A 26,660-nucleotide genomic window follows, 5' to 3' on the forward strand; every position below is an offset into this window, starting at 1 on the left:
ATGATACCTCACCCTGTGGCAATGGATGATCTCTCCCAGCAGTTTCATGTAGATGTTAAACAGTTCCATAGTTTGCTAACAGAGAGGCTGCTTTCTTTTGACCAGCAAGTGTACCTCCAGCAGAACAAGTAAGTACATAGGGAGTTCCATTATTCCAAGTCAGAACCTTGGTCTCTTTAATCTGCTCTGTCCACCCCTAGAAGACAGCAACTGTTTAGAGCTTAAAGCAGGATTTTTCAGTCTCTCTGGTGAGATGCCAAGGAGAGGCTCTGCCACCCTCTGGATGCAAAACCTAGGTTCAGCCAGTGAGTGGAGAGAGGAGCAGCTCTTATCTATTTTGCACATGCAGCATATTTTCTTTTGCAGCCAGTTGGAGTTCCTAAGTACACACAAAGGTACAACCCTTGTGAACTCACAACCTAGTAAATCAGGTCAAAGGTAAGCCTAATCAGTGTTCTGCTTCCACAGATGCCCCAGAGCCCATAAACAGGGGAGGAGCAGAATACCCACTCAGTTTGCCATGCTGGTCTCCAAGAATTATTGATATCTTTATTTTCTTCAGTTTTGGAAATAATAAATGGCCATCATTACAGTATCATCATCTCTTGGCTTCTTTACAATTGCTCATTCTACATTTGATACATAAGAGTGCCAGTGTGGTCTAGTGGTTAAGGCAATGGGCTAGCAACCAGGAGACTTGAGAGTTCTAGTCCGCCTCAGGCATGAAAGCCGGCTGGGTGACCTTGGGCCAGTCCCCCTCTCTCAGCCCAACTCACCTCAGGAGTTGTTGTTATGGGGAAAAGAGGAGGAGGAGGGAGTATTTGGTATGTTCCCTGACTTGAGTTATTTATAAAAATAATAAAGTTGGGATAAAATCAAAAATTAAAATTAAAGTAAAATGAAATGAAATGAAATAAAAGTGGCAGGGGTTGTGGGGGCCCTGATGGTTGTAAGATGGATGGGTTGGTTGACTTGACCAGGAAACGGCTGGCTTTAAGCTTTAGCTGCGCGGTAGTTTGTCCCACGCGATCCATTCACCAAGTCACCCCTGCATCTTGCACGCCCGGCGTGCACTTAACACGGAAAACATTTATGCTCCTCAGCACATAGAGAAAGTAGTCATTCTGCCCTGGTATTGAGGGGACAGAGTTTAATCTTCCGTATTTGCCAATCGAATACCAACGCATTCCCGGGGGCGTTTAAGGCGCCCTCCCAGCCATGCCCCAATGAGGCATCTGGTACTTTAAACACGGCCATTTCCGCCATCCTCGGGATGACGTCCCATTGCATTCAACATTTTCTTCTGATAAACATTCCCATTGAGGGCGGTTGCATGTGGGAGAGTGGGCGCCACCTAATTCAAGCCAGCTCCGTTGGAAGCAAGCAAGCAAGCAAGCAAGCTCGCTCCATGCGAATTACGTACATACATTAAAAAAGGACGGGCTGTTCCCGGAGGTAGCAAAGCCAGCTGGACTGCGCAGTCCAACTTGCTTCTATGCATACGTTAAATGAAGAACCGGCAAGCAACCCCCCTCGCCCTTGGTGGCGTGACTAAGTCACATTCTGGCAAATGGGAGACGTTCCTTTCCACCTCGCAAAGGCTTATCTCCCGACTCCTCGCTATACGCACAAGCACCCCCACCCGCTCACGTGATTTCTAGGAAATTCGCAAAGCTCCAGTTCTGGGAGTTTCGGTTTCCTGTCTAGCTTACGTAAAGCGGCGACTTCGCTCCGGCGCGACAGTCATGGCTAGCCTGGTGAAGACGCCGTCTCTGGTTGGGCTGGAAGACGAACTGACTTGCTCCATTTGCCTGTGTGTATTTGAGACCCCGGTCACTACGCCCTGCGGCCACAATTTTTGCCTGCCTTGCCTGGAGATGACTTGGACTGATCTGCAGATAAATTTTAGCTGCCCCCAGTGCAGGGCTTGTTTCGAAACCCGTCCTCAGCTGAAGAAAAATACGGTGCTCTGTAAGGTGGTGGAGCAATTCCAGGTCAGTCAAGGCGGCCCTTCCAAAGAGGTTTGGGACGAGAAGCGGGGGAACGCGGGCAGCGGCCTCGCCACGCCGAGCATCCCCGCGGTGACCTGCGACAGCTGCCTGGAGGTGGTGGCAGCCAAGACCTGCCTCACCTGCATGGCCTCGTTCTGTCGGGAGCACCTGAGGCCCCACCTGGAGAGTCCAGCGTTCAAGGGCCACCATTTGGTCCCGCCTGTGAAGGAGCTTCAGCAGAGGAAGTGTCAGTCCCATAACAAGCTCCTGGAGTTCTTCTGCAAGAACCATGGGGGCTGCATCTGCTGCTTTTGCCTGGTTTCTCACAAGATGTGCACCACCGCCCCCCTGCAAGAGGCCAAGGAGGCCATGGAGGTGAGAAAGGAGCAGGGGGTGGCTGAGGTGTTGCACTGGGCCTGGGAAGACACAGGTCCAAGTCCACCTTAGCCCTAACTAAGCTGATCTTTAGCCTAGTGTGACTGAGTCACTGGCTTGCTCTCAACAAAACCTACCCTGCAGGATGGTTGCTGAGGGAGGGAAAAAAGGGAGGAGGGAGTGGTGTATGTGGTGCTTAACCTCTTGAAGGAAAGGTGGAGTATAAATCTAAACAAATAAACCAGGGTGCTAATGTGTGGTTGGCTTTTCAAAGTGGGTTGTGTGTGTGTGCGCGCACATGCACCTTTGAGTCAGTGCTGACTCCTGGCAACTGCTTGAACAAGCCCCTGCAGTTTTCTTGGCAAGGTTTTTTGGAAGTAGTTTGCCCTTGCATGCTTCCTAGGGCTGAGAGAGAGTGGCTGGCCCAAGGTCACCCAGCTGGCTTTGTGCCTGAGGCAAGACTAGAGTTCACAGTCTTTTCTGGCCTGATGCCTTAACCACTTCACCAAATTGGCTTTTCCAAGTCATGCTAAGCCAAATTGTGGCTTATTTGTCCTTGTGTTAGTGTGTTGTGTGGGCACTCAACCAATCCTGTTCAGTAAAACCGTGGTTACACATACTACGACTTAATTTGTGTTCAACTACTCTGTGTATAGCTTTGGCAGAAGTATACATAGAACTATCTTGCATTTAACCATGTACCTGTTAGCCATTAGTAGCAAGGATGTGTACACACAAGGGACTGGGCTGTTAGAAGGCATGCTCAACCCAGCATTGGCTGCTTGAGGCAGGAAGAGCCTTCCTACACAGCAAATGTCAGCAGGATAACAACATGGAAGCTTATTTTGCAATGGAGGGTGGAGTCCTTGAATTCCACAGCGGGCCTGAAACAGTTTCCTGAGCACCAAATGCAAAGACAAATGTCAGCTAAGTTACTCTGGCACATGATGCAGGCCACCCCTCAGTTTTCTTACCTATCTGTGGCAAGATTAAGTAAATAAAACAAAATATACAATCATTTAAAAAGTATCATTACTTTTGTGATACCCCTAATTTCCTATTAACCTGTTTCCTATAATCAGGTTGTACCAGGCCTGTTATCATGGGAAGTTATATGTCCCCTGGGGCTATTGATTAGGCAACCTTCTGACTTTTAAAAATCTCATCAGCATAGCTATGTTAGTCTTTTGTAGCAAGAGCAACTTTTGTTCTGGGCATTTTACATTTTTTCCAATGCAAATCTTAAACATGCTAGATTTTGTGGAGGTTGTTTGGGTTTTCTTGTTTTTTTAAAAATACTTTCTATTTTGTTGCCAGTCTTCTTTAGCCCTTTTCTTTTTTTGTATATTATTTATTTGTGCATCAGCTTTATATCCCACTGCAGTCACAAAAACTCTCATTAGCTTTAAATCAATACAGAATGTTTAAAATTTAAGATTAAAAACTCTTTAAGTTGTTGCATTGGGGAAAGAAAACCTGGGTATGTTGACAGTACGTAAATATGGCTGGTATCAGATACGGGTAGTCCTCCCTTAATGACCATTCATTTAGTGATGATTCAGACTTATGACATGCTGAAAAAATGACTTACAACTGGTGCTCACACTTACAACCGTTGCAGCATCCCCATGGTCACGTGGTCACAATTTGGGCACTTGGCAACCGGTTTGCATTTGTGACCGTCGCAGCATCCCATGGTCACGTGATCGCCATTTTCAACCTTCCTGGCTGGCTTCTGGCAAGCAAAATCAACGGGGAACCGCAAGATTTGCTTAATGACCATGTGGATAGCTTAATGACTGTGGTGACTTGCTTAATGACCGCTGCAAAAAAGGTTGTAAAATTGGGTTGGATTTGCTTAATGACCACTTGGCTTAGCAACCAAAATTCCAGTCTCAATTGTGGCCATTAAGCGAAGACTACCTGTATAAGTAGGGGAGGCTTGCCTTCTCTTGTTCTGCTATAGGACTCTTGCGGAAGCTGAATCTGACCAGAAAATCCCTCTGTATATAGAAAACCTTAGCCTTTGACCCTTTCAGTCAGTTATGAAATATAGATTAATATGCACTGGGGAAGAAAGTGACTACATTGCTCCCTGATACTTGTATGTCGGTCTGAGAAGCAATTATGTGCTGTACTTTGTGTAGGTTGAGAGCAAAACCTCTTGCTGCAGCCTCTATTAACCAAGTATTCCTTGACTTTGTAAAGATGACTTCATCTTTTACATTGAGAACTATGTTTCGGATATTCCTTGACTTTGTAAAGATGACTTCATCTTTTACATTGAGAACTATGTTTCGGATATTCCTTGACTTTGTAAAGATGACTTCATCTTTTACATTGAGAACTATGTTTCGGATATTCCTTGACTTTGTAAAGATGACTTCATCTTTTACATTGAGAACTATGTTTCGGAACGAAGGGACACTCAGCATGTGAGCTCCTATTCGCAATCTGGTCAGTTTGTTTATAAGAACTGGACAGGAATCCAAAGGCAGCCCCACTTTCTTCATCAGTGGAGAGTTGTCTAGATGACTTTTGGAGTCCATTCCAATTCTTTCACAATCTGCCTGCAGGATTGAGTAAAACAGAACTAAGAGTAGAACAGAGCTACCCATGGATCTCTTTACGCCAGTGAGACCTATGGGCATATATTCTCCAGCGGCAGGGGCTGAGCCCAGAGCCCTGTATATTAAGTGGATCTGAAACTGGGGCACCTTTTTTCCCCAAAGTGCCAAATCTGCTTGAAGAGTGAGAACATTGTTCCAAAGTAGCAACAAAGGTGATAGCCCCCCACTTACCTGATGATTACTCATCTCATATACAAAAGCATCCAGGAACATCTCACTGCTGAAATAATTCGGTTCAAGGGTTGGATCTAAGGATGGTTTGGTCATAATTTTAAGGCTGCCAAGAGAGATTTAGTCAATTACTATAAGCTGCATCACAAAGACAGTCTGCAAGCATCCATATCTAGATGATTAGAGTTTAAAAGAGTATAAATCTCAGTTGAAAATAAAAAGAGGCCTACATGAAGCAGGGGCATCAGTTGTCTCTAGCAGGCAAAAACAAAAATCCTTCCTTATTCTAGCACAGCCTTTCTCAACCTTTTGGCCCTGGAGGAACCACTGAAATATTTTTCAGGCCTCGGGGAACCCCTGCTCAAATATAGGCCAGATGTTAACAAAATTATTATATTCATTTCATGTGTAAGCATTAACAGTGTTCTTAAACTAAAAGTAAAGAATGAAGTTTATCTCTTTAATGTGAAGTTGCTGAATTTGAAATAATTTTTTTAATAAATCATGATTTCCCAGGGAACCCCTAGTGACCTCTTGTGGAACCCTAGGGCTGCACAGAAACTGGTCGAGAAACCCTGTTCTAGCGTAGGATCTCTGGGCAGATAAATGACAGTTCACCCCACCTACCAAACTGGATCTTTGCACTCTTCATGAGTCCAAGGTAGAGGATATTATGGTCGCACAACCAGATGGTGAGCCTCTCCCTGAATGGCCACATGTTTTGGTGCCCAAAGTGAGTAGACTTAACTGACACTTTAAGTAAGATGGGGCCTTTGACAGTGATTACATTCTGCCAGAAATACTGAAGTTCATCACAGACTGGTGGGGCCCTGTTTCAGCTTCCATGTTTATGTACAAAGTGGAAATAGACTTCAAGGTTGAGCCGTAGCTATAATTGTTCCCATTTTAAAAAGGGGGAAACGGTTGACTCTACAGTACTATTGTCTAATTAGTTCTGAGTCCAGTGGAGTTCAGGCAGCTAAAAATTCAAATAAATAAATACAAAATTAGTCTATTGAGCATAGTTAGCAAGCTTTATGCTCGGGCCTTAGAATGGAAGCTTCAAGAATGGATGGAAAAAATAACTATTTTGGGCCTGAAATAGGCAGGCCTTAGATTTGGGCACTCTACCACAGGTCATATTTTAGTCCTTTGATTGAGAAATATAGTGGCAAATCTAGATCTTCCCCATAGGTAGCTTTTGCTGATTTCATATTGGTATTTAATTCCATTTTGAGAACCTTCCTTTGGGAAAAACTCAGGTCAAAAACTGTATTGAAATTCTAGACTTAGAATAAGGTGTAATTCACAAGGTTCACTCTCAAATAAATCTCTGTACACAAGAGAGTCAGAACAGGTCTGCATGCTAGCACCTTTGCTATTCAAACTTTATATGAAGTTGCTTGTAAACAAGCTCACTGACCCAAATTTCCATCCCTCCAAAAGTTCCACTGTGAATGTCAAACTTTTGCTATATTCTGATGATGCAGCCATCATCTCAAGAACTCCACTTGGTCTCAGATGAGCATTTAAAAATTTGGTGCAGTTTTTCAGAGAAAATCCATTTAGTAATCAGTTTTCAGAAAACCGAAATAATGGTTTTTACAAACAAAAGAAAAAACTCTACAAAGTTGGGATGTATAATAGATGGACGGAAAAATGAGAAGTTTCATATATATCCAGGTGTAGTGTACCACGATATGGGATATTTTTTGAAAAATATTTATTTTACTGGCTTTTATAATTTCATGGACCCAAAGAAATGCTTTAGTGGTTTTTAAATTATTCTGCAAAAAGGCAGACAGTGTATCTCTGCAATCTTGAAATTAATTGCAGCCAGACCACTAGTTCAGTTGCTCTACAGCTACCCCTGGCCAAAACAAGCCATTGGAAACAGTGCAAACTAAATTGGTAAGAAAGTTGCTTCAGGCACCCAACTCTGCATCCAGGACAGTCCTCTGTCTTGATACTGGCAGCTGAAGATTGAGGCACAAGCACAGTGGCTAATATTTAACACAGTTATTTCCCAACAGGGCAGATTCCTTTCATCCAGTATCAGTCTTTGTGGCCTCAGGCAGTTACAGGAAAATATGCTGATCTTGCCGGAAGGTCAGAGGTTCGAATCCGCGTGATAGGGTGAGCTCCCGTTGCTAGTCCCAGCTCCTGCCAACCTAGCAGTTCGAAAACATGCCAGTGTGAGTAGATTAATAGGTACTGCTTCGGTGGGCAGGTAACGGCGTTCCGTGTAGTCATGCCGGCCACATGACCACGGAAGTGTCTATGGACAAACGCCGGCTCTTCGGCTTTGAAACGGAGATGAGCACCGCCCCCTAGAGTCAGACACGACTGGACTTAATGTCAAGGGAAACCTTTACCTATACTATTTCAATAGATTTTTTTTGCATCTCAGAATTTACTCAGGCTAAGGAAAGACTTAGGGAATGGCTTTTAGATACAGAAAATCAAAATGAGATTAGCCTGATCCCAGACCTGTTTAACAAACAAGTAGGATGTGTCAGATGACAATCGGCCAATTGTATCCTGCTCCTTATTTCCTTGCCCCATAATTAATAAATAAATAAATAAATAAATTCTGCGACAATACTTTTAATACAGCCTTTCTCAACCTTTTGACCCTGGAGGAACCCTTGAAGTATTTTTCAGCCTCAGGGAACCCCTGCACATTCAGGTTCAAATATAGGCCAGAAGTTACAAAATTATTATATTCGTTTCATGTGTAGGCCTGTATATATGCATTAACAGTGTTGTTAAACGAAAAATAAAGAATGAAACTTATCTCTTTAGTGTGAAGTTGCCTGAATCTGAAATAATTTTTCAGATGAATCGTGATCTCCTAGGGAACCCCCAGTGACCTGTTGCGGAACCCTAAGCTTCCACGAAACCCTGGTTGAAAAACCCTGCCTTTACCACCATCCAACAACAACATCTGCCTGTCCCAGGTCCTTGGGAAGGACTCGATAGGTGGATTAAAATGTCAAATCCAGTCTAAACATCTGGCTGACTGTGTGACCAACCATAATAATATAAAGTAATGCTTGTGTAAAACAACAGTCTGTTTTTAGGTGAGTTGTGGGGGTAATGACATTATCTGAGACCCCAAAAAGAGGTAATTGGGTCAAACAGTTTAAGAACCACTGCCCTCTACGCTCCTGTCCCGGTAGCAAGGGCATCTGTTCTTTGTGTGTTGCTCTGCTTCCCCTTCTCCAAGGACAGCCAAAGAAAACGAGTATTTCCCTTGTTCCTACATGGTCCAGGTTGCTATGATGACTTTTATGTCGATTACCTTCCTTCAGATAAGGTAGCTTCTCTCATGTGTTGTTAAGTTTTGCGTTGCAGTAGCTATCATCTGTAAACATCTGAGGCTGGATTGATAATAGTTTACTTTACATGAGGTTGTTTTTTAAAAAACCTTTAGGGTAATGTTTACGCTGTTGGTATTCAGTTATTTTATTTCATTCTGATTGTTCATTGTATTATCACCTTTGGTTGTATTAAAATTATATCTATGGTTTGCCACTTTGCACAGCATTAAAATTCCCCTTAAAAAAAAAATTCTACTCATTTTTTGAAGTTGTGACTGCAGATGTGACCCTTTTAATCAGAGTCCTGAAGCAAATTATAACCCCTATCCAGATGGTTTGTCTCCTGTACCAGCAGGCAGGGTGGGGTTCTGGATGGTATGTTTAATCTAAAGGAGACTGCTTGGTTCCATTACAGTTACAGCTGAAGAAGAGATTAACAGAACTCTTTGCCCTGAATGAGAAGGCTTCACAGTCCTTGGAGGAAGTACAAGTGCAGCAAAAGCAAATCAGTGTAAGGAAGAAGTTTGTTTGTTTGTTTGTTTGTTTGTCACATTTTGCCATCGCCCACCTCCCCCCCGAGGGGTTCTTTGTTAAATGGAAGTTCAGTCCTCTTTAGCAGCCAGCAGAAGGAGGTAACGCAGGCGGGCTGCCTCAGGTTCAATATATGGAGGCCTACCTTGAAGTCATGTGTTTTGTTTAGATGTGTGTGTGTATATAGAGAGAGAGAGTGAGAGTGCGTGTGTATCTGTGTGTGTGTGTAAGATTTGTGCTAGGCTTGGGGCTTTGCTCTTTCAAAGACTGCCTTCTGCTGTCACCATTTGCCTGAATCTTGTAATATTCTGTCATCTGAAGTTAGGTAGTGGGGAGAGAAAGAGAGAGGGAAAAAAAGTTAACAGTTCTTGAAAATACAAATATTAAATATTAAGACTGGGTTCTACTGTTAAAAAAGTCTCCTTCAAGTTGACTCATGATTTCATGTACACACCGTGTAAGTTTCTTGGGGTGATAAGGAATTAGTCTGCCATTGGCTTCCCTTGGAATGCGTTTCAACTTTGCAGCCTGGTCAACAACTCCAGGGTTTTCTGATGACCTCCCTTTCAAATACTAAGGTCCTACTCCTGTGGAGGCCTTGGTGCTCTCAGAGCTTGGTTGTTTTCTTGCAGACGTTTCATTACCTGACTAGGTAACATCATCAGTGCTCGTGAGTGTGGGGTTTGCTCCCTGTTTATATACAGTAGCTTGCCCTGCCCGTGTGGGTGGGAGTGTGGTTTTCTCCTTGGTAGCTCAGCAATCACATTAGTGTGTACATAAGGTGAGAAAGGACTAGTGTGTCCAGCCTACTAATAAGTAATGTTGCATTATTTCATTTCCAAATCCTTTTTTATTTTGATGATATTGTCCCTTCAGAATACCACTAGTCGGAAGCTGGATTTGCTGAAATCAGAATTCGTAGAAATAATAGCTTTAATTCATGAAGAAGAAAATAACTCTGTGAAGAAAATCAAGTCAGAGGAAAAAAAAGTCCTCGATAAATATGAATATGTCCATACAGTCCTGGGTAAGAAGAAGAATGAAATCCAGAGGGAGAGAGATGAAATAGAAGTGACTTTGACAGAGATGGATGACATCACATTTTTAAAGGTAATTTTCAATCAGGAGAAACTTTTTTCAGTTCTGAACAGGGATTAAATATTTCCCAGGTCTTTTTCTCCAATTAGGGAGGCATTTCTCTATTGAAATCTTTCCTGACCTGCTTGCCCTACAGATGTGTGGGTTGAACTCCCAGAATTCCCCCTTGCTGAGAATTCGAAGAGTTGAAATCCATGCCAAAGTTGCACAGGGTGGGGGTGGTTGTTCTAGTGTCTTCAGACTAAGAATACAAGAGGTAAGCTGTCCTGTCCTAGCCTCCCGAACCTGGTGCTCCCTGGATGTGTTGGACTTCAACTCCTAGAATTAATAAATTCTGACAATTAACAGGTGGGACATGCCTTTCTCAGCTTTGGGTCTGTTTAAAACAAAAAAAAATGCAAGATGTATGTTTGATCAATTAATAAATATTCCATAATATAATGTGGAAGGAAGTAGAGCTCTTTGTTGGTTGAAGTTCAGATCATTGCACGATCTTATGCTTTATTTCAGAAAGCAACAAAACTGCGGCAGCTCTCCTTCAGCGATGTATTTGTTCCCAGAATAGATCTGGATCAAGGTCTGTTAGGTGCTCTTTATCAGAATGCCTTTAGCCTCAAAGAAGGTACAAAACAGTTATTGACTCAACCTCAGGAAAACAAAACAAAAGGTGCTTTTATTTATTTATTTGCTTGCTTGCTGTGTTTTCTTGTATTCATGTGCATGTTTTGCACCTTTTCTAACCTATGAAAGTGTTAAAGACTAACTGGCTTTAGTTAATAAGATTTGTGGGATAGTGCTGCTAAACAATTGCTTATCATGGGGAACCACATTTGCAAATATACAGTGGACAAGATAGCCATGGTTCTTATTCCTACAGCTTATAACTAAGTTGTTACCTTGAGTTGGAGCTGGATCCCTTTTTGCCTTGGGGTGGGAGCACTTGGCTCATACCTTTCATAAGGTCATGGTCTCTCAGTTCCCCATCTGTCAAATGGGGAAAAGAATGGGGTGGGCACACATACATGGGTGCATTGTGATCCTGAAAAACACCTTCTCACGCCATACCAGCTTTACAGTGATCTATGAATGTTGCTCTGGAGCCCCCGTGTAACTTAGGCACTATGTGCAAATGTTAGTTTTGGCCATTAGAGTAAAAGGCTCATGGGCTAGGGCACCAGCCAGTCCAACTGGGCAACCAGATCCTTCCCACCCTCTGGGGTAGCAAAGAGTAATAGCTGTAGAGATAAATTTTGGAGACGGGACTATTGTGTGCACTGCCATGAACTTCAGGATGGGATCTAAACCTAACTAATGATAGTATAAATAAAGCTTAGTTCTATTAGATAAGTGTTCTTTCTGAGAAAAGAAATGAAACAGATGTCAGCTCTTGAAGATGCAGGTGGGTGTGAATAGCTAGGGAAAGTCAGGGATGGAGTGGGGGCTATTGAAAGTAGAGCTGAAAATTTGCTCCAGAAGAATCTGGATGCTTTCTGAGATTACAGGGGAGATGGGTGGTGGCAAAATTTGATGAATAAATAAAATAAAAAATGGAGGAAGGAGGAATTGACAAAAGTCATCATTCAGTTCCCTTTGTCCACAGGGGAGCCTTTGTTGTACTTTGTTTCCCCTGTGCATAAAAGGAAACCTTCTGTCCCAGATTAAATCAGAAGAATTCCAAAAGTTACCTGTAGGCCAATTTAAAGTATTGGAACTGGACAATTCCATGCTAAATGCAGGACTACCTTTGATACTACAAAATGTACTCCTGTACAACCCTGCCATGGTTTTTTGGTTTGCCTGTATTCTCTGCACAGTGGCCACCCTAATTATGCCCATTTGCCTTTTTCTTTCAGGAGGGCCACAGTGGAAACCCAAATCAGAAACCCCACCATCACAGTCACAAGAATTTACATCCAGTAAGTGAGAAAGAAAACACATGACCTGTACTTGTCAGACTGACTTCACAGGAGCTAATGGTTTCTCTGCAAGCATATTAAGCAGCATCATTACTGCCATGAGCCTGCAGACTTCTTTGGTCCTGCTGTCTCTCATCACTTGCAGGTTTTCAGAGTCTCACAAATGCTGTTTGACCCGGGATGACGATAAAAGATAAAATGCAAGGGGGAAAGATGGGAACGGGAGAGAGATCCATTTGGGGCACTGTATAAGGTGTGAGGCATCTAGTATTGTACCATGCAGAGCAGAGAATTCTTTGGGATATGCTTCTGATAACATCCCCCCATATCATTCAGTTAGTGATATTATGGGGTGGGGTTAATGACCTTTCAGTGACCCATGGCCTTATGGTGGCTGGGAGGCTGCAAGAGCGGGCTTCCTGTATTCTTCTGTGGAGTGGCACCCAGGAGAACTAAGCAGTAGGCACTACAGTATCCCTCTCCATGCTTACCTTGAGGGGTTCCAGAACAATTTGACTATTGGGGATGGAGCTGCACATTGCATTTAATATGGAGATGATCTTTTTGGTGTTCTTTTACTTTAAGCATGTGTGGCCCCAGCTGGAGGCAAAACCGTCAGGTAACCAGTGGTAACCAGTGTCCATATGCCATCTTCCAGGAGAAGCCAACATTCTGCCTTGTTCGTTTCTTTATGGTCCTCTTTTTCATGCATGTATGCCTTTCTAAAGAAGCTTTAAAGGAAGAAGAGCCTTCGAAGGGGAGAGGTTCTTTGTCAGACTCTCCTTGGGGGTGTTCCATGTGCTCCTGGGTTCAGCTTATGATCATTCATGCACATACAGCTTGTTGAGGTCTTGTAAACCCCCCTAGCTTTCTTCCTGGCTTTTCCAGATAGGGGCAGTTAGGGCATACAAGACACACAGCCCTGGTCAAGAGCAGGGAAATAATTAGGAACACACAGAGATCACTTTCAACCAAATACTGAGGCATGTCAGGTTCTTTTGGAATACGCAGAGACCCAATGACTTTAAAGTGGCGGCAGAATTTTACTGGTTACCATGTACATCTGTTCTCTCTTGTACACACGGTCATCCCCACCTAACCATGTCCTCCTCAACTAGGTTGCCAGGTACAAGGTAGAGGGATGGAAGCCGCCAAGTCTGGATCCAGGATGACTCAAAAAGTGGGTGGGCTTCAGGACCCCCTTTATCCCTAAAAGATCTTGCTTTGTTCATTCACAGCTCTGGTAACTGTCAGTGGGATTGGTGGGATGGACAGAAACGACTAGGGAAAGGTGATCCCGCTGGTGACCTGGCCCCATGCCACGTAGGGCTTTAAGAGTAACAACCAGCACCTTAAATTGCACCCAGAAGACTCACGGAGCACATGGGCATACCGTGTAATTATTTGGCAGATGTAATGGTATGTGGGAAAAAACCTTGGGAGACGGGGAAGAGATGCTGCCTAGGGAACGATCAGATAAGAGAGGGCATAACCCGCAGTTGCGTAATGGGAAGAGAAAGAGACTCAGAAGGGAGCCTTCCTAACTTCTCATACTGTAAAAGAGACAACCAGAGATTTGTACTTTCAGACTTGCAAGATTCTGTTAATGTAGCCTTACAATAAAGTAGTATTAGCTCATCTGGTCATGTTTCCCAGTCTGGTCTGCCTGGGAAGGCTGACAGTGGGGTTCTCTAGCTGCTTATCCTATAAAAGTGCCCCTTTAGGCATTTATGGCATAGCTAATTGAGAGTGTGGAGGCTCATCTTGGGTAGATGACTTTAGGATCCTGGGCATGCGTGTGTGTCCGATGCTCTGAATCCTCTATTTTCTCCCAGCCGTTTCTGGCACCTTCCAAGAACCTACTGTTGTAACTAAGTGCCTCGGAGCATTGGGGTATCTATTCCTTGAATTTTCTTGGCTGATCATATGAAGGGTGGAGAGAGATCCACAGGTGGCATGCCACATCCCTTCCTTCTCATGGTCAATCTTTTCAGAAGATAGGTACAGCATGCACTGTTTGCTTAACCTATAATTTAGTGTTTAGCGTAGTACAGCATATGCAACTGTTGTTCAAGGGAGACAGACAACAAAGAGATAGTAAATGCTGAAATAGATTGACCAAAGAGTTTTCATGTATTAAATGAAGAGAAAGGCCCGTCAGTTCCTGCTGACATGGAACAACGTTTTCATCCCCAGTTCTCAGTTTAAGGAAGAATTTTTCTATCAAGATCTGGATATAATTTAATGATGCACTTACATAAGGGTGATAATGTATTAAATAGAGATACTGAAATATGCGCTATAAATGTTGGTGTGTCCCCCCCCCAAAAAAGATGAAATCACAAGTGCTGTAAGAAATGGTTGCTCAGGCACTGCTGAGAGTGTGATTTTGTTTGAAAAATTGGTTACTGTAAGTGTCTTTCATAACATTTTCACTGGATAATCTGTTACTTGAATATGTGCATAATCATCACACTATTCCTCTCAGGGTAAGCAGCATTATGCCATCTGCAGAAAAGAAGGAATAGTAAGCCAAATGAATTAAGGCATAGGATAAGAAAAAGAGAAGGAAGTACAGCTAAATATGCTTTTCATCAATACCATTCACTATACCTCTCTATACTTTTCTGTCCTTATAAATCATACTTTCTTCCACTACATCCATTCAGTGGTTAAAACTTTTGTCCTTTAGACTTCTCACCTCCCTTTTTCTGATGATCTCAACAATTCCACCCAACCACAATTTTCTCAGTCGTCTTCTTGATCCATTCACTTTTCCTTCATATATTTGCTTTGCAATTCAGTCGTTTGCTTTCTCTCTGTGAACAAATAATCTAAATGTACTTATTGTAAGAGCCAGTTTGGTGTAGTGATTAAGACACCAGGCTAGAAAGTGGGAGGCCATGAGTTCTAGTCACACCTTAGCCACCAAGCCAGCTGGGTGACCTAGGGCCAGTCGTTCTCTTTCACCCCTAGGAAGCAGGCAAGGGCAAACCACTTCCAAAAAACTGCCAAGAAAACTGCAGAAACTTGTCCAGGCAGTCACCAGGAGTCAACACTGACTTGAAGACACCCCCCCCCAAAAAACCTTATTGCTGTCTAGATACTTACTTTTGCATTCAGTCCATATTCATTCAGCATCCATTTATTCTTAATCCTGTCTTTCGAAGCAGGAAGAATTTTGCCAGACACACTTCTTAAGTACGAATTCACGTTTCATTCAACTTACTTTTTATTTTTCTCCTGACAGACTCCACTCTCACCACCATATAGCAAAGTGAGCAGAAGCATTTTGGCTTCTTTTGACAAACATTCCATATACTATCCATTATGTTTCTGCTAGCATTTGTATGTCTTAAAAATGTATGCTTCTGCCCAGCATAAAGTACATTGCATTTTCTTCATTTGCTCACTGTCACCTCTTGTAGCCTTCAATCAAAGTTCTGCCAAGCACTTTTCTAGATATATTTGAGAAATTAATTGCCCTGTGGTTTTTGCATTCACTCTTGCTACCTTTCCTTTTATATAGGGGACCAATAACAGAAGTTTTCCCATTGTCAGCCGTAGATGCAATCTTCATACACACAAAAATTGTACAACCATGTTAGAAGCAAATCACACTCATATTTTAACATTTCTGCCATGACATGATTTACGCCTGTGTCCATAGAATTGTTCAGATTTCTCACAGCATTTGTTGATGTCCCTTTCAACATTTTTTTCAACGCTAACAGGTTGTATCTATACAGTACATACATTTCACTGTCATTCCTTGACATATTGCAGTATACAGATCCCTTCAGCATTTCCTCACTTCTGTTTCATCCCAAGTCATTTCATTACATTGATTTTTAATTCCATTCACTCTGGTGGAGGCTCCTTTTTAGTCCTTTTCATCTGTTTCCAAAACAGTTTATTTATAACAAGGTTGTTCAGCAACGTTCCTCCCTCTCTTAATCTTAACTGTTCCTTTCTGTTGCTGATTGTATTTTTGCAACTATCCTTTTTTTCCTCTGTTCATGTTTTGCAGCTATTATTCTCTAATACAGATTTTTCTCATAGGTTTTTTCACTTTATCTTTTTTCATACTACCTGTTAACGTAACTCCGCACTCTGTATTTAATTCATTTCACTCCTTTTTATGTTAAATTTTTGTTCCTTCTGTGGGAATCCAGGTTACAAATGTGTTGGCTAACAAGGTAGTCTCAAGATTAGAGATCCTAGCTTGCATAGAAAACTAAAAGTGTATTTAGAATAAAACTGGGCTTTGCTTGCACTTGTGGCAAATGTGCCAAAAACTGACTGCTATTCGTCTTACTGTTCACAGGGAATGATGCATATGCTGCACATGCCACAGGTATAACTAAGGATACTCTAAATCTCTTTTATTTTACAAAAAAGCTTTTTTTCCCCTTGTTGCGTAATCTCTTGGGCTGACTTCTGACTTGATTCTGGCCTCTCTATATTCCAAGAGTCTTAGGCTTATCATTGTATCCCTGCTTTCTAGTTTTTATGCATTCCAAGTACCTGTAAGGGTTGAGTCTGCGTGAGACTCAGAAAGCAAAACCTATGCTGAGTCACGAGGGGCAAACAAAACTTATCAGGAAGGTTTTGCGTAAATACAAACCTGAAGTGACTCTGCAGAGTGGGAAGGTTTAGAGTCTGGGCAGAATTTGGAGGAAGGCTTGAATACTCCAATGAGTGCTCGTGGGAGGAGAGCAGAGAAGCATGCCTGGCAAAAAGCAGTCCGATTGGCTACTGAGAAGAAACGGCGCAAAAAGGACGGGATAAAAAGGCACCAGTGCAAAGAGCAGGCTGCCAGAGACAACCAATCCTTTGAGCTGCCAGAGTTTACGGAAGAGTCCTTGCCGGGAAGTGAAGTCTCAGCTGTAGCCGATATGGAATCAGTGCCAGCTTCTCCTGCCTCTGAGGATCCTCCGACTTTGCTCCATGCTCCCGCCGAGTCAAGCCCCATTTCCAGCACCAAGCCTCATCTTGCCGCTCTAGCCAAGAACCGTCTAGCCCCCAGATCCCAGCCGCGACTTGCCGCTCTAGCCGAGTTCTGTCCTGCTCCCAGTTCCAAGCCCCATGCTACTGCTTCTGCCAGGCTTAGTCCTGCCTCTGGATCCCAGCCGCGTCTTGCTGTTCAAGGCAAGTCCAGTCTTGTTCCCAGCTCCACTCCAAGTGTCGTTGCTCCTGCTGAGTTGAGCTGTGCCTTCCAGCCCAAGTCGTGTTGCACCGCCTTCTCCACGCATTGTCTTGCCTCCAGCTTTGAGTCAAGTCCTGCTACTCCAGTTGTGCCTAGCCTTGTCTCCAGCTCCGAGCCGAGTCTTGCTGCTTCAGTTACGCCTAACCTTGCTTCCAGTTCCAAGTCTTGTCTAGAGGTTCCAGCCACGCTTAGTCCTGCTTCCAGTTCCTAGCCAGGTCCAGCTGTTTCAGCTACCCCTAGCTCTGCTTCTAGCTCTGAATCTGGTGTTGTTTCTCCAGCTGTGCTCATGCTTGCTTCCAGTCCAGAGTTTCACCTCGCTGCATTATCAAGAACTGCTGCTGCCTTTGATCCTGTAGACTTACCTTGCTGCTTATCATTGCCTGGATGGACTTGATGGTTCTTCTTAATATGAACTGCTACTAATGTAAATAGTTGTTGAATAAAAGAGATTCTTTTATAATTGTCTGGCTGCCTCTTAATCTGAACAGGACAGTACCCAATTAATTATAGTTACTTGATTTTTTCGATAATCATGTTGAAATTTACTGCTTTTGAAATGATCATCTCTATAGGGCTAAAACAAATTATTGGGGTCATCAAGTTAAATCAGTAACACTTTTTTTTAACTTCAGTAAATCCTACTAACAGCTAGCCAGATGATCTATTGCTTGCATATTCTGAGGGAGCTGTCAGAATATTTCATACTGACAATTTTGTTAAAGTAAAAGCAAAAAGAGTAAAAAATAGTAATAATAAGATTTTAGATGAGTAAAAAATAATTAGTTTTTTAGCCTATGAATTTAAACAGCTGTTTTGTTCCCAGACAACTAAATCAAGCATTTCCTTTTCTTTTCAGGGCAGAGAAGTCAGTACCCCAAACGCTGTAAGTTCAGTCTTGTAACCAGTCTTGTGACCTTCTGCCCACCAATAAACTCCACTGAGGAACAGCTGTCACTGCTGAAATTTCAGGAAGTTCAGCAGGGCATCTGTGTATACGTTCCTTGGCGTGGAGTAGAAACAATTGTGCTGTGGTCTGGTCATGAGAAAATTGCATCTGTGGCTTCAGCCCTATGCTGATGGTTTTTCTTTGCACAATTAGATACATGTGTAGGGGCCTTAGTTTGCTAGCTCTGCCCTTTCAGTTGTGTCTACCAATCCCAATGCATTTCATACATTTTCAGTGGCAAATTTTAGCCTACTATATTTGGGTTCTCAACTTTCACAAATATAGTGCATCCGAAACACCATTTTAAATGCGTAAAGGAGTAATGGCTGACCAAACCTTCTTAAAATTGCAAATATTTAGTGGTGGCCTTGGTGTACATCTCTCAGCATCTGTGCATTACAGATGTTAAGGTATTGGTTTATGGTAAAGGATTTCCCAGTTTCTAGGGAAAATGCTTCATTTTTCTAGTGTCTCCCCCCTCGCTCTCTTTCATTCCACAGGCCAAGAGATCTAGTGAGATTAATGCTGAAATAGAATAGTTAATAAGTCTATATGGTTACTGCAAGCCTCCAGAGGGAGTGTTGGAACCAAGGACTAGGTTCACAGAAACTAAAAAGCATTCCTGTTGGAAAGGCAGATTAGCAGTGTTGTCAGGAGCAACAGGCAAAAGTCTTGGGGCTTGGGGCCATTGTGTTTGTATGTTTAATATTTTCAGTAGAAAATTCTCGTATACTTACATAAACTATATATAGTTCTGGCTTGTAATGATGATTGTTGCAGCTCTACCTCTGCTCTCCTTTGAACAGGATTCTTCTAGGCTCTAGAAGTCCATAATTTAGACTTCCTAGCTCTAGAAAGCTAGAATCTTGTACCTCTCATAAGATTGATGCTGTTGACTACATGTAGTCCTTGCTTAATTACCACAGTTGGGACCGGAATTTCAGTTGCTAAGCAAAGTGGTCATTAAGTGAATCCAACCAAATTTTATGGCTGTTTTTGTGGTGGCTGTTAAGCAAACCACATGGTTGTTAAGTGAATCACAAGTCCCCCATTGATTTTGCTTGCCAGAAGCTGGCCAGGAAGGTCAAAAGTGGCAGTCACGTGACCACAGAATGCTGCAACTGTCATAAATGTGAACCAGTTGCCAAACTCCCAAATCATGATCATGTGAGTGCGGGGACCCTGTGACAGTTGAAAGTGTGAGGACCGGTTGCAAATTGGTTTTTCCAGCACCATTGTTAGTCTGAACCATCGCTAAATGAATGGTCATTAAATGAGAACTACCTGTACTTCCAGCTGTTGGAAATCTTGGATTGTCTGATGGGTGAATACAAGATATCCTTCCACAACTCTGTAGCCATGAAGCTCTGCAAACAGAAGCAGAAGGGAGAACAATCCCACTCCTGAAATGGTATTAACCATCAGATCTGAAAGGAGCTGGAGCTTCTCACTAAGTGTAAATTATATTCAGTGGCTGGTTAAGAATAATTTGTCCTGAAGTATGTCCTCCACTGCCATATCAGTTGGTGGTTTCTAATTCTAAACAGAGCACTCTGGAAGGTATGTCTAGAGCTGCCCTTGTTTGCTGATGGGTTTACCCATCGGACTAAATCACATATCAGCAAAACCAAATGTAAATAGCATAGGGAATGTGTGAACTAAGACTACATCTCTTCATAACTAGGACAAGATTTTACCTATCTTGTAGAGATGTACAAAACTTGACAGAACAGTCTTTTCATTCAGTGTAATATATGTAATATGTTTTAATGAGTTTCTAAATGTGCGTCTTTTGGCCTTGTTTGCTAACTGTAGCGCAAAGTCCCAGGCAGAGAGGACAAAGCTCCAAAAGACCTGAGACAGAGAGTCAAAAGACAACTCTTGATACCTTTTTAACAAAACCAAGAGAGGAACTTCTGCAATGTAAGTAACTAGTTTGGTGTAAGTTCAGGAAATGATGGATCGGTAATATTAATAATTATGATTAACATTCATTCTGAGAAAAAATTATTAAAATAGAACTATCAAGCATATAAAATAGAGCATATGAAACTGTCAGCCTCTAGCCCTCAAGTGGGTTGCTCCAAAGCTTTGACCGGGAGAGGTTCAAGGTCAGGTGGAAGGTTAAGGCATCCATTTTACCTTTTAAGTCCAATAAGCTAAACTTATTTCAAAGGTTCATTGAATGTCAACATATGTAGATAGCATTGACTAGAGATCATTGCTGATTGGACTTCTTAAATGTCATCGCTTTGGGACTGTAGTGGTTGTGGTATTTGAGGATAGGTCCTCATGGATCCGTAACTTACCACAGCATGGAAAATACAGTAAGAGTAAATGAACAGTTCTCAAATGAAGGTATGTCCTCAAGATCATTGCTTTTTCTCTTGTTGATAAACTATCTGGTGTTAGAGGTGAACAGGAAAATGTTTCTTATGTTACTAAGTTAGTTAAGATGAATAAATAAAGGGATTGCAAAGGAGTCCAAGAGAATTTTACTAGGTGAAAGTGTTACATGGTGGCAGATGTACTTAAGGGATGTTCCACTCTTTCGTGCTGCTGAATTTGGAAGGCTGCATAGAATTCTGACAACTGCACCACAATGGATTTTGTAGAACAGAAAAAGCGGTACAGACAGAACAACTGAAATGGTGAATGATAACAATGTAGACTTCTGGGATCCTTTGAGACAAGTAATAACAAGTATTTTTTCACACAGTAGGTAAATGATATCCATGGCTAGGGCTCATGACAATTCTGTGCTGACTGAGAAGGGTGCTTTTGGCACTTGGGTATGTCTTGAGGGCTTCCTACAGGTATTTGATTAACCGCTTGGAGGAACACTGTGGTGATCTAGGTAGACCTTGGATTCTTCTTGTGTGCTAAAACTGGAGCTGTGTAGATGGGGGTACAGTATGACTGATGCTCAGTGAAAGAAGAAAAATGGTGATGAGGACCCTTTATGACTGGGGTAGGAGCATAACACATTTGGGTACGTCCAGGCCCAACATGCTGCTCTTTAGCATCTTGGATGAAATGTCTTTTCCAGGATGGTGGCACTTTGACCTCAGTTGCACCTCTTTTCTAATTGGGGTGGGTAGGGGAATGTTTTAGAAAAAAGGAGCCTTCTGATTAAGAGCAGAAAAAAAAATAGAGCTACCCTTTTCTTTCTTGCTGCCCATTCTTTCCCAGTTTTCTTGCTGTTTTCTGATTTTTCTCCTGGTTGTATTCTTCCTAGTTGCTGTAAAATTTACTCTGGATTTCCACACTGCTCATAAGAATGTCATGTTATCTGAGAGAAACACCAGGGTGTCTGTCTCGGAAACAGTTCAGGATTACAGACCTCACCCTCAGCGCTTCATAAGCTTCTCCCAAGTGCTTTCCTTCCAGTGCTTCAAGAAGGGAATCCATTACTGGGAAGTTGAGCTGGAGAACAACAACTTCTGCGCTGTCGGCGTCTGCTATGGGAGCATCCCGAAACACGGGCCGGAAAGCCGCCTAGGACGCAATAACAGCTCCTGGTGCATTGAGTGGATCAATGGCAAGATCTCAGCTTGGCACAACGATAAAGAGAAGTGTCTGCCCAGCAACAAAGCAAAGAAGATTGGTGTCCTTCTAAATTATGACGGGAGGTTTATTATTTTCTTTGGTGTCACTGAGAAAAACATCCTGCTCTATAAATTCAAAGCAGAATTCACAGAAGCCCTTTATCCTGCATTCTGGGTATTTTCTAGTGGAGCCAGCATTTCACTCTGCCAATTGAAGTAATGCCAGCTGTGCAGAGTGACACCCTCTGGCATCCTCATGAAGACATGCACCCGCACGCTATTATGATCTCTTTCCACAAGTTTTTTTGTCAAATTAAGTCTGTATTAAGTCGAATTAAGTCTGTAAAAGATGCATAATTTTAAGCTCCTTGCTTGCTTTTTTGGAAATTCTGGGGTTACTTGACCAATATTTCAGCCAACTAACAGAGATCCTTGGCAAACTTCCATTGGGGAAACTTGCCTAGAGGGTTCTTACTGAACTGATTTCATCAGGTCTGTTGTGTGCCTCATGCCTCTGAGGTCTAAGCCATAATGGGACATGGGTGTGGAAGGTCTTCTTGGAGCAGAAACTTCCTTTGCTTTTGTCTCACGCTGTGCTATGTAATAAGAAATGCAGAGCACAAAATCTGTGGATTTTCGGTGACCCAGTTGTTAACTTCTGCATAGGCTGCACTGTTCACAGCTTTGATCAGCTTCTATTTGGGGTGGGCAGTTCTCACTTCCCGTGGGGTGAATACTCCAGAGGTGTTTTCTCACTAGTATAGAGTTTGCATACCACGTTTGGTTGTATGAACAGTGGACTCCAAGGATCTTGTTTTTAGATGACGGAAAACAAGGCTGTGCTTGGAGATGGTGAACCTTTTTGATTCTTCTGTCAAGCATCATGAAAAGAAGGGAAAGTGGTACTTTGGTAGTGCTGCTTGGAGAAAAAAGGACAGTGAAAAGGCAGCACTTCAATTTCTGGAGCTTCTTTTAAAGACCATGTTCCATGGATTTCTTTTTCTCCCTACCCTCCTTTCAGATGCTTGGAAGATGTAGGAAAGGCCATTTTGTGCAATCTGATAAATCCCTCTTGGCTCAGCTTAGTTCCTCAGAATTATATGTACCTAAGCTAGAGCTATTCCTCAGTAGCTGTCCAATAGCTTTGGACAGTGTCCATGCAAGTCAGGCCATGAATGTCCTTGGCCATGCTTGCCAAAAGGGAGCAGTTTAAAAAATCATCATCCTCTTGACCAACCAATCCATGTTGCACATAGTTCTGTGATTATGGTTGACTGAGAGGGTGAGGTTCCTCCTCCTCCTCCTGTTTCTTGAAGAACTATGTATCTTCACCATGATGTTCTAGTGGAGAATGAAGTACAATGTTTCCACATAGTCTTGTAGCCTTTGTTCTGCTTGCCACTGTTGGAAGTAATTAGATTACTCTGATTTCCTGTGTGCTATTCTGTAAGCATAGTCTTTGATCGCATTTGGCTGTGGAACCAAGTGTTGAAGATCACTTAAAGGACTTCCAGTAGGTGTGAAAAACCAGTCAGTATGCCATCTTTAATTTCTGTCTTCCCAGAAGGCTTTCAACTTCAGTATGTCTTCTGTTTTCTTTTTAAAAGATGAACAGTAGACTGGGAAGATCCACAGAAATTAGAAGCTAATGGTTTCGGACAACTGGTTTTAAGCTTCTTGGTAGTTTTTATGTGGGGGGGACAACCCAATGGCACATGGTTATGAGAATTGCACATCTAAGCCATTGAGGAATACTTTGCTATGTTTTCTCATTAAAGAGGAACAGCAAACTAGAGGTTTTGTCTTGGAATTAGAAAATCCATAACCCAAATGTAGTGGCTTATGGAGCTGTCAGGATTAAGAAGTACTTGTGCTAAAAAGTAGAAGGAAGTATCGTTATGATAGAGATAAAATGAACGACAGTCTTGGCAAATCTAGATTTCTGCAGAACATATTTTGAGATGAAAGGGCAGCCTGACTAGCAATCTGATTCAGCTGTAGGTTTGCAGTCAAGTAAAGGACCTAGTCTTAGGACATTACAGGGAGAAATTGCTTTCTAAGTATGTCTTCTTAGACCATGTTACTCGACTTTGACTTTGAGAAATGTTCAAGACTCAAATTACGGAGCTGTTAGGGAAGGGATGCTCTGGAAGTTACTGAAGTGCAATGGACCACTGAAAAAATTAAAATGTGTATTATCCATTCATTAGGTAATATTGGAAAGCAGCGTGTTGAAAGGCTAAGTTGAAACTGCAAGGTATGATGTAGAAAGAGGAAACAGAAGAGTTACATGAAGAAAAAGAACCATCCCTCTGAACTGAGATCGTGACTGTATGAAGATAGAGAGGTTGGGATGGAGAACCTGCGGTTTCTGCTGCAATAGAACACATTTCTTTTGGGGGTACTAGAATTGGCTCTCTATTATGAGCCTTGCATAGTTGATGTTTCTCTTCATAAAGAAGAGCTTTTTCCAAAATACATTCTGATGAGACTTCCTGGCTTTTGCATTCAGTTGTTCCTGAGACTGTATGCTCCCAAAGGAAGTATCAAGCATTTTTTCAACAAATCATCACTTAGATTTAGACACAAATTCCTAATTTTTTAAAAAAATCTACAAATCATAAGGCGGCATGTATCCGGCCTCTGTTATCCAAATACTGTGTGGTGCGGATAGTATTCACTGGTGGCTTTGCTGATATCCAAATGCCGTTAGGCCATGGTTGCAGTGGGTGACTGTAATTAGTATTGAAATCTTAATGATTATACTGGAATCACCTAATTTTGAAATATCTCTGGGATTCCTTAAGAATCTCTCTACATAGTTTATTTTCTCTAATTAAATATTTTAAAATGTTTATCCAAGCACAATATTGTCCATTGGTAAAAGTTGATCCTTATGCCTTGTTTCTTACATCACAAACCAGGCTTCTTTCAGGTCAGCCCCAAATAGCATTGTTTATCTTACGGCAAGTCAGCCATTGGGATAATGTCAGTGGCTATGATGAAGCATATTACCTTCTCCTAGTTTCTGCAAGAGAGAGCCAAATCTCATGCTTTCACTTTGAAATTGTGTGTTGTTTGGCTGCATCTCCAATGGTCATATTTGCACTGTTACATCATTAAATATTAGATCATCATGTTACGATCTAGCATGTAGCTTAATATTTTCTGCCAAGCTTTTCAAAAGTATGGGATATGTGACACAAGCAGTTTTGGCATTAATGAAACTTTTGGGAAATGGTTTCTACAGGACCTTTGCAGAAAAGTTGTTCAAAATGCTATATGCTTCAGTGTGTTATCTTGACAGTAATGTATGCAGATCTGTGAGACAGCTTGTCTGTATTTTTACTTCGAATTGTAAGAAAAAAAACTGCTCTGTCTGGTCTGCTTTAAGAAATAGTGGTCTCAAAATGCCCAAATGGTGAAGCTGTTATGATTTCTGCTCAAGTCTTAACCTTGCTTAATTAAGAATCAGCCTGTTGTCTCTTAACTATAAAAAAGTAATGTGATAAACCTCCCTGCCTGGTCTTGCAATGGATCAATACTTGTTAAATTAAAATTAATAAAGTTTGCTTATAATGGTTAATCATAGAGTGGATCTAGCAGGTTTCTCAGCTGTTTCCTCCCTTACCACCCCCAGCCCTTCATCTCTCTTCTGGGTTCAGTGGAGTAGCTGTTCCTTCTCAAATAATCAGGATGTCAGTTAAAAGCATGTCCTGGTGTGGTCACTGACGGGCTCCCATTCACTGTCCGTGTCATTTAGACTTTCATTGGCAGCTATTTTGTCCCATTAAAAAGTTCAAGACAGCAATTTGTGAATCCTGCTCAGCCAAGTGGAACTGTGAAAAAAAAAAGTTATTTTAAAAGTCAATTAACTGGGGTCTCTCAGAGGCCCTCGTCATTCCCCTTTATCCAAGCTTTGTCATGGGCCTGCATCTGTCAGGAACATGTTTCCCAGGCTTCCTTCTCTCAGATGCTGTTGGTTGTAAATAATGGGTTTATCCAAGCTCTTTATTGGACTTTGTGTGGGAGACACATTTGTCTGTCGTTTTACCGTGTAACCATTCCATTTCCATAAAATACAGGCAATTACGTGAATAACTCCCACTCCCAAAGGCGCTGGGAGGGAGGAACCTCCATTAAAATAATAAAAAGCTAATTGAAAGCAGGAGATAACTTAAGAGAAAATGTCCCCATAGTAGGGATTCATGATCCCAGCATGATTCAAGATTCACTCCGCGGATGCATCTGAAAAGCTAAACAATCCTGCCAGGAATGCTATAAATGATCATTGCCTTAAGCCACTTCATATAAAACTCTTTTGCTGGAGAACCACAGCTTGGATCTTGTTTCTGATTATGGATATTTGTATACACAACGTCGTTAACTGTCAGGAGCCCTATGGGATTCAAGTTGAGTAAATACATAGTCCCATAGGCATTTCCAGAAAAATTACTAACGGGGGTGGGGGTGGGGTGGGGGGGCTCATGGCATTATTTTTAGTCAAATTATACCAGTGCTTGCTTTGCAAAACGTTTTGCTTCCTTTTTGTAAATCTGAATCAGATGAGGCAGAGAATCTGGAAGGCACTAAGAGATGTAAGTGCCAACTCCCACTGCATAACATCCCCCTGGATTAGTATATAGATTAGGCAGGAAGAGAGGTGATAGGAGAAAATAAATCCATTTTCCTTATCTACCTCTTTCATTTAAATAAAACCCTTCTACTTGTTTTCTAAAAGGTGATGAAATATTAAACCACGTTGATTGGGCATCTGGCTGGTTTTGTTTTATTTTTACATGATTATCAGGGTGATCATATTTTTATGTAGATGGTGATGTGACACCTCTGCTGCGTGCATAAACAGAAGGAGCAGAAGTTGGCAAGCTCATAGGCAGCTGTTTTCACTTCTTGTGGCAAAC

General features: G+C 42.1%; 1 protein-coding gene across 2 annotated transcripts; it reads left to right on the plus strand.

Annotated features, from left to right (window-relative positions):
• Positions 1-1,676: 1,676 nt before the first annotated feature.
• On the plus strand, positions 1,677-24,884 carry TRIM25 (tripartite motif containing 25). 2 transcript variants are annotated; one of them, XM_063293584.1, is made up of 9 exons: positions 1,677-2,366; positions 8,906-9,001; positions 9,898-10,131; positions 10,630-10,786; positions 11,973-12,035; positions 16,363-16,392; positions 18,101-18,127; positions 20,006-20,113; positions 21,429-24,884. In XM_063293584.1, the coding sequence occupies exons 1-9, from the start codon at positions 1,746-1,748 to the stop codon at positions 21,956-21,958; spliced, it is 1,866 nt and encodes a 621-aa protein (XP_063149654.1). In that variant the 5' UTR covers positions 1,677-1,745; the 3' UTR covers positions 21,959-24,884. The 2 variants fall into 2 exon arrangements, with proteins under 2 accessions (XP_063149654.1, XP_063149655.1); XM_063293585.1 differs by lacking the exon at positions 16,363-16,392.
• The last annotated feature ends 1,776 nt before the right edge of the window (positions 24,885-26,660 follow it).

Source organism: Candoia aspera, chromosome 2 (genome assembly GCF_035149785.1).
Source record: "Candoia aspera isolate rCanAsp1 chromosome 2, rCanAsp1.hap2, whole genome shotgun sequence".
NCBI lineage: Eukaryota > Metazoa > Chordata > Lepidosauria > Squamata > Boidae > Candoia > Candoia aspera.

What these genes read in the sequence shown, in the direction of transcription:
- TRIM25 (XM_063293584.1), top strand. Translation starts at nt 1,746, where the DNA reads ATGGCTAGCCTGGTGAAGACGCCGTCTCTGGTTGGGCTGGAAGACGAA. An exon ending in ATGACATCACATTTTTAAAG is followed by an intron (nt 10,132 to 10,629) that starts GTAATTTTCAAT and finishes GCTTTATTTCAG; the next exon opens with AAAGCAACAAAACTGCGGCA. An exon ending in AAGTCAGTACCCCAAACGCT is followed by an intron (nt 18,128 to 20,005) that starts GTAAGTTCAGTC and finishes TGCTAACTGTAG; the next exon opens with CGCAAAGTCCCAGGCAGAGA.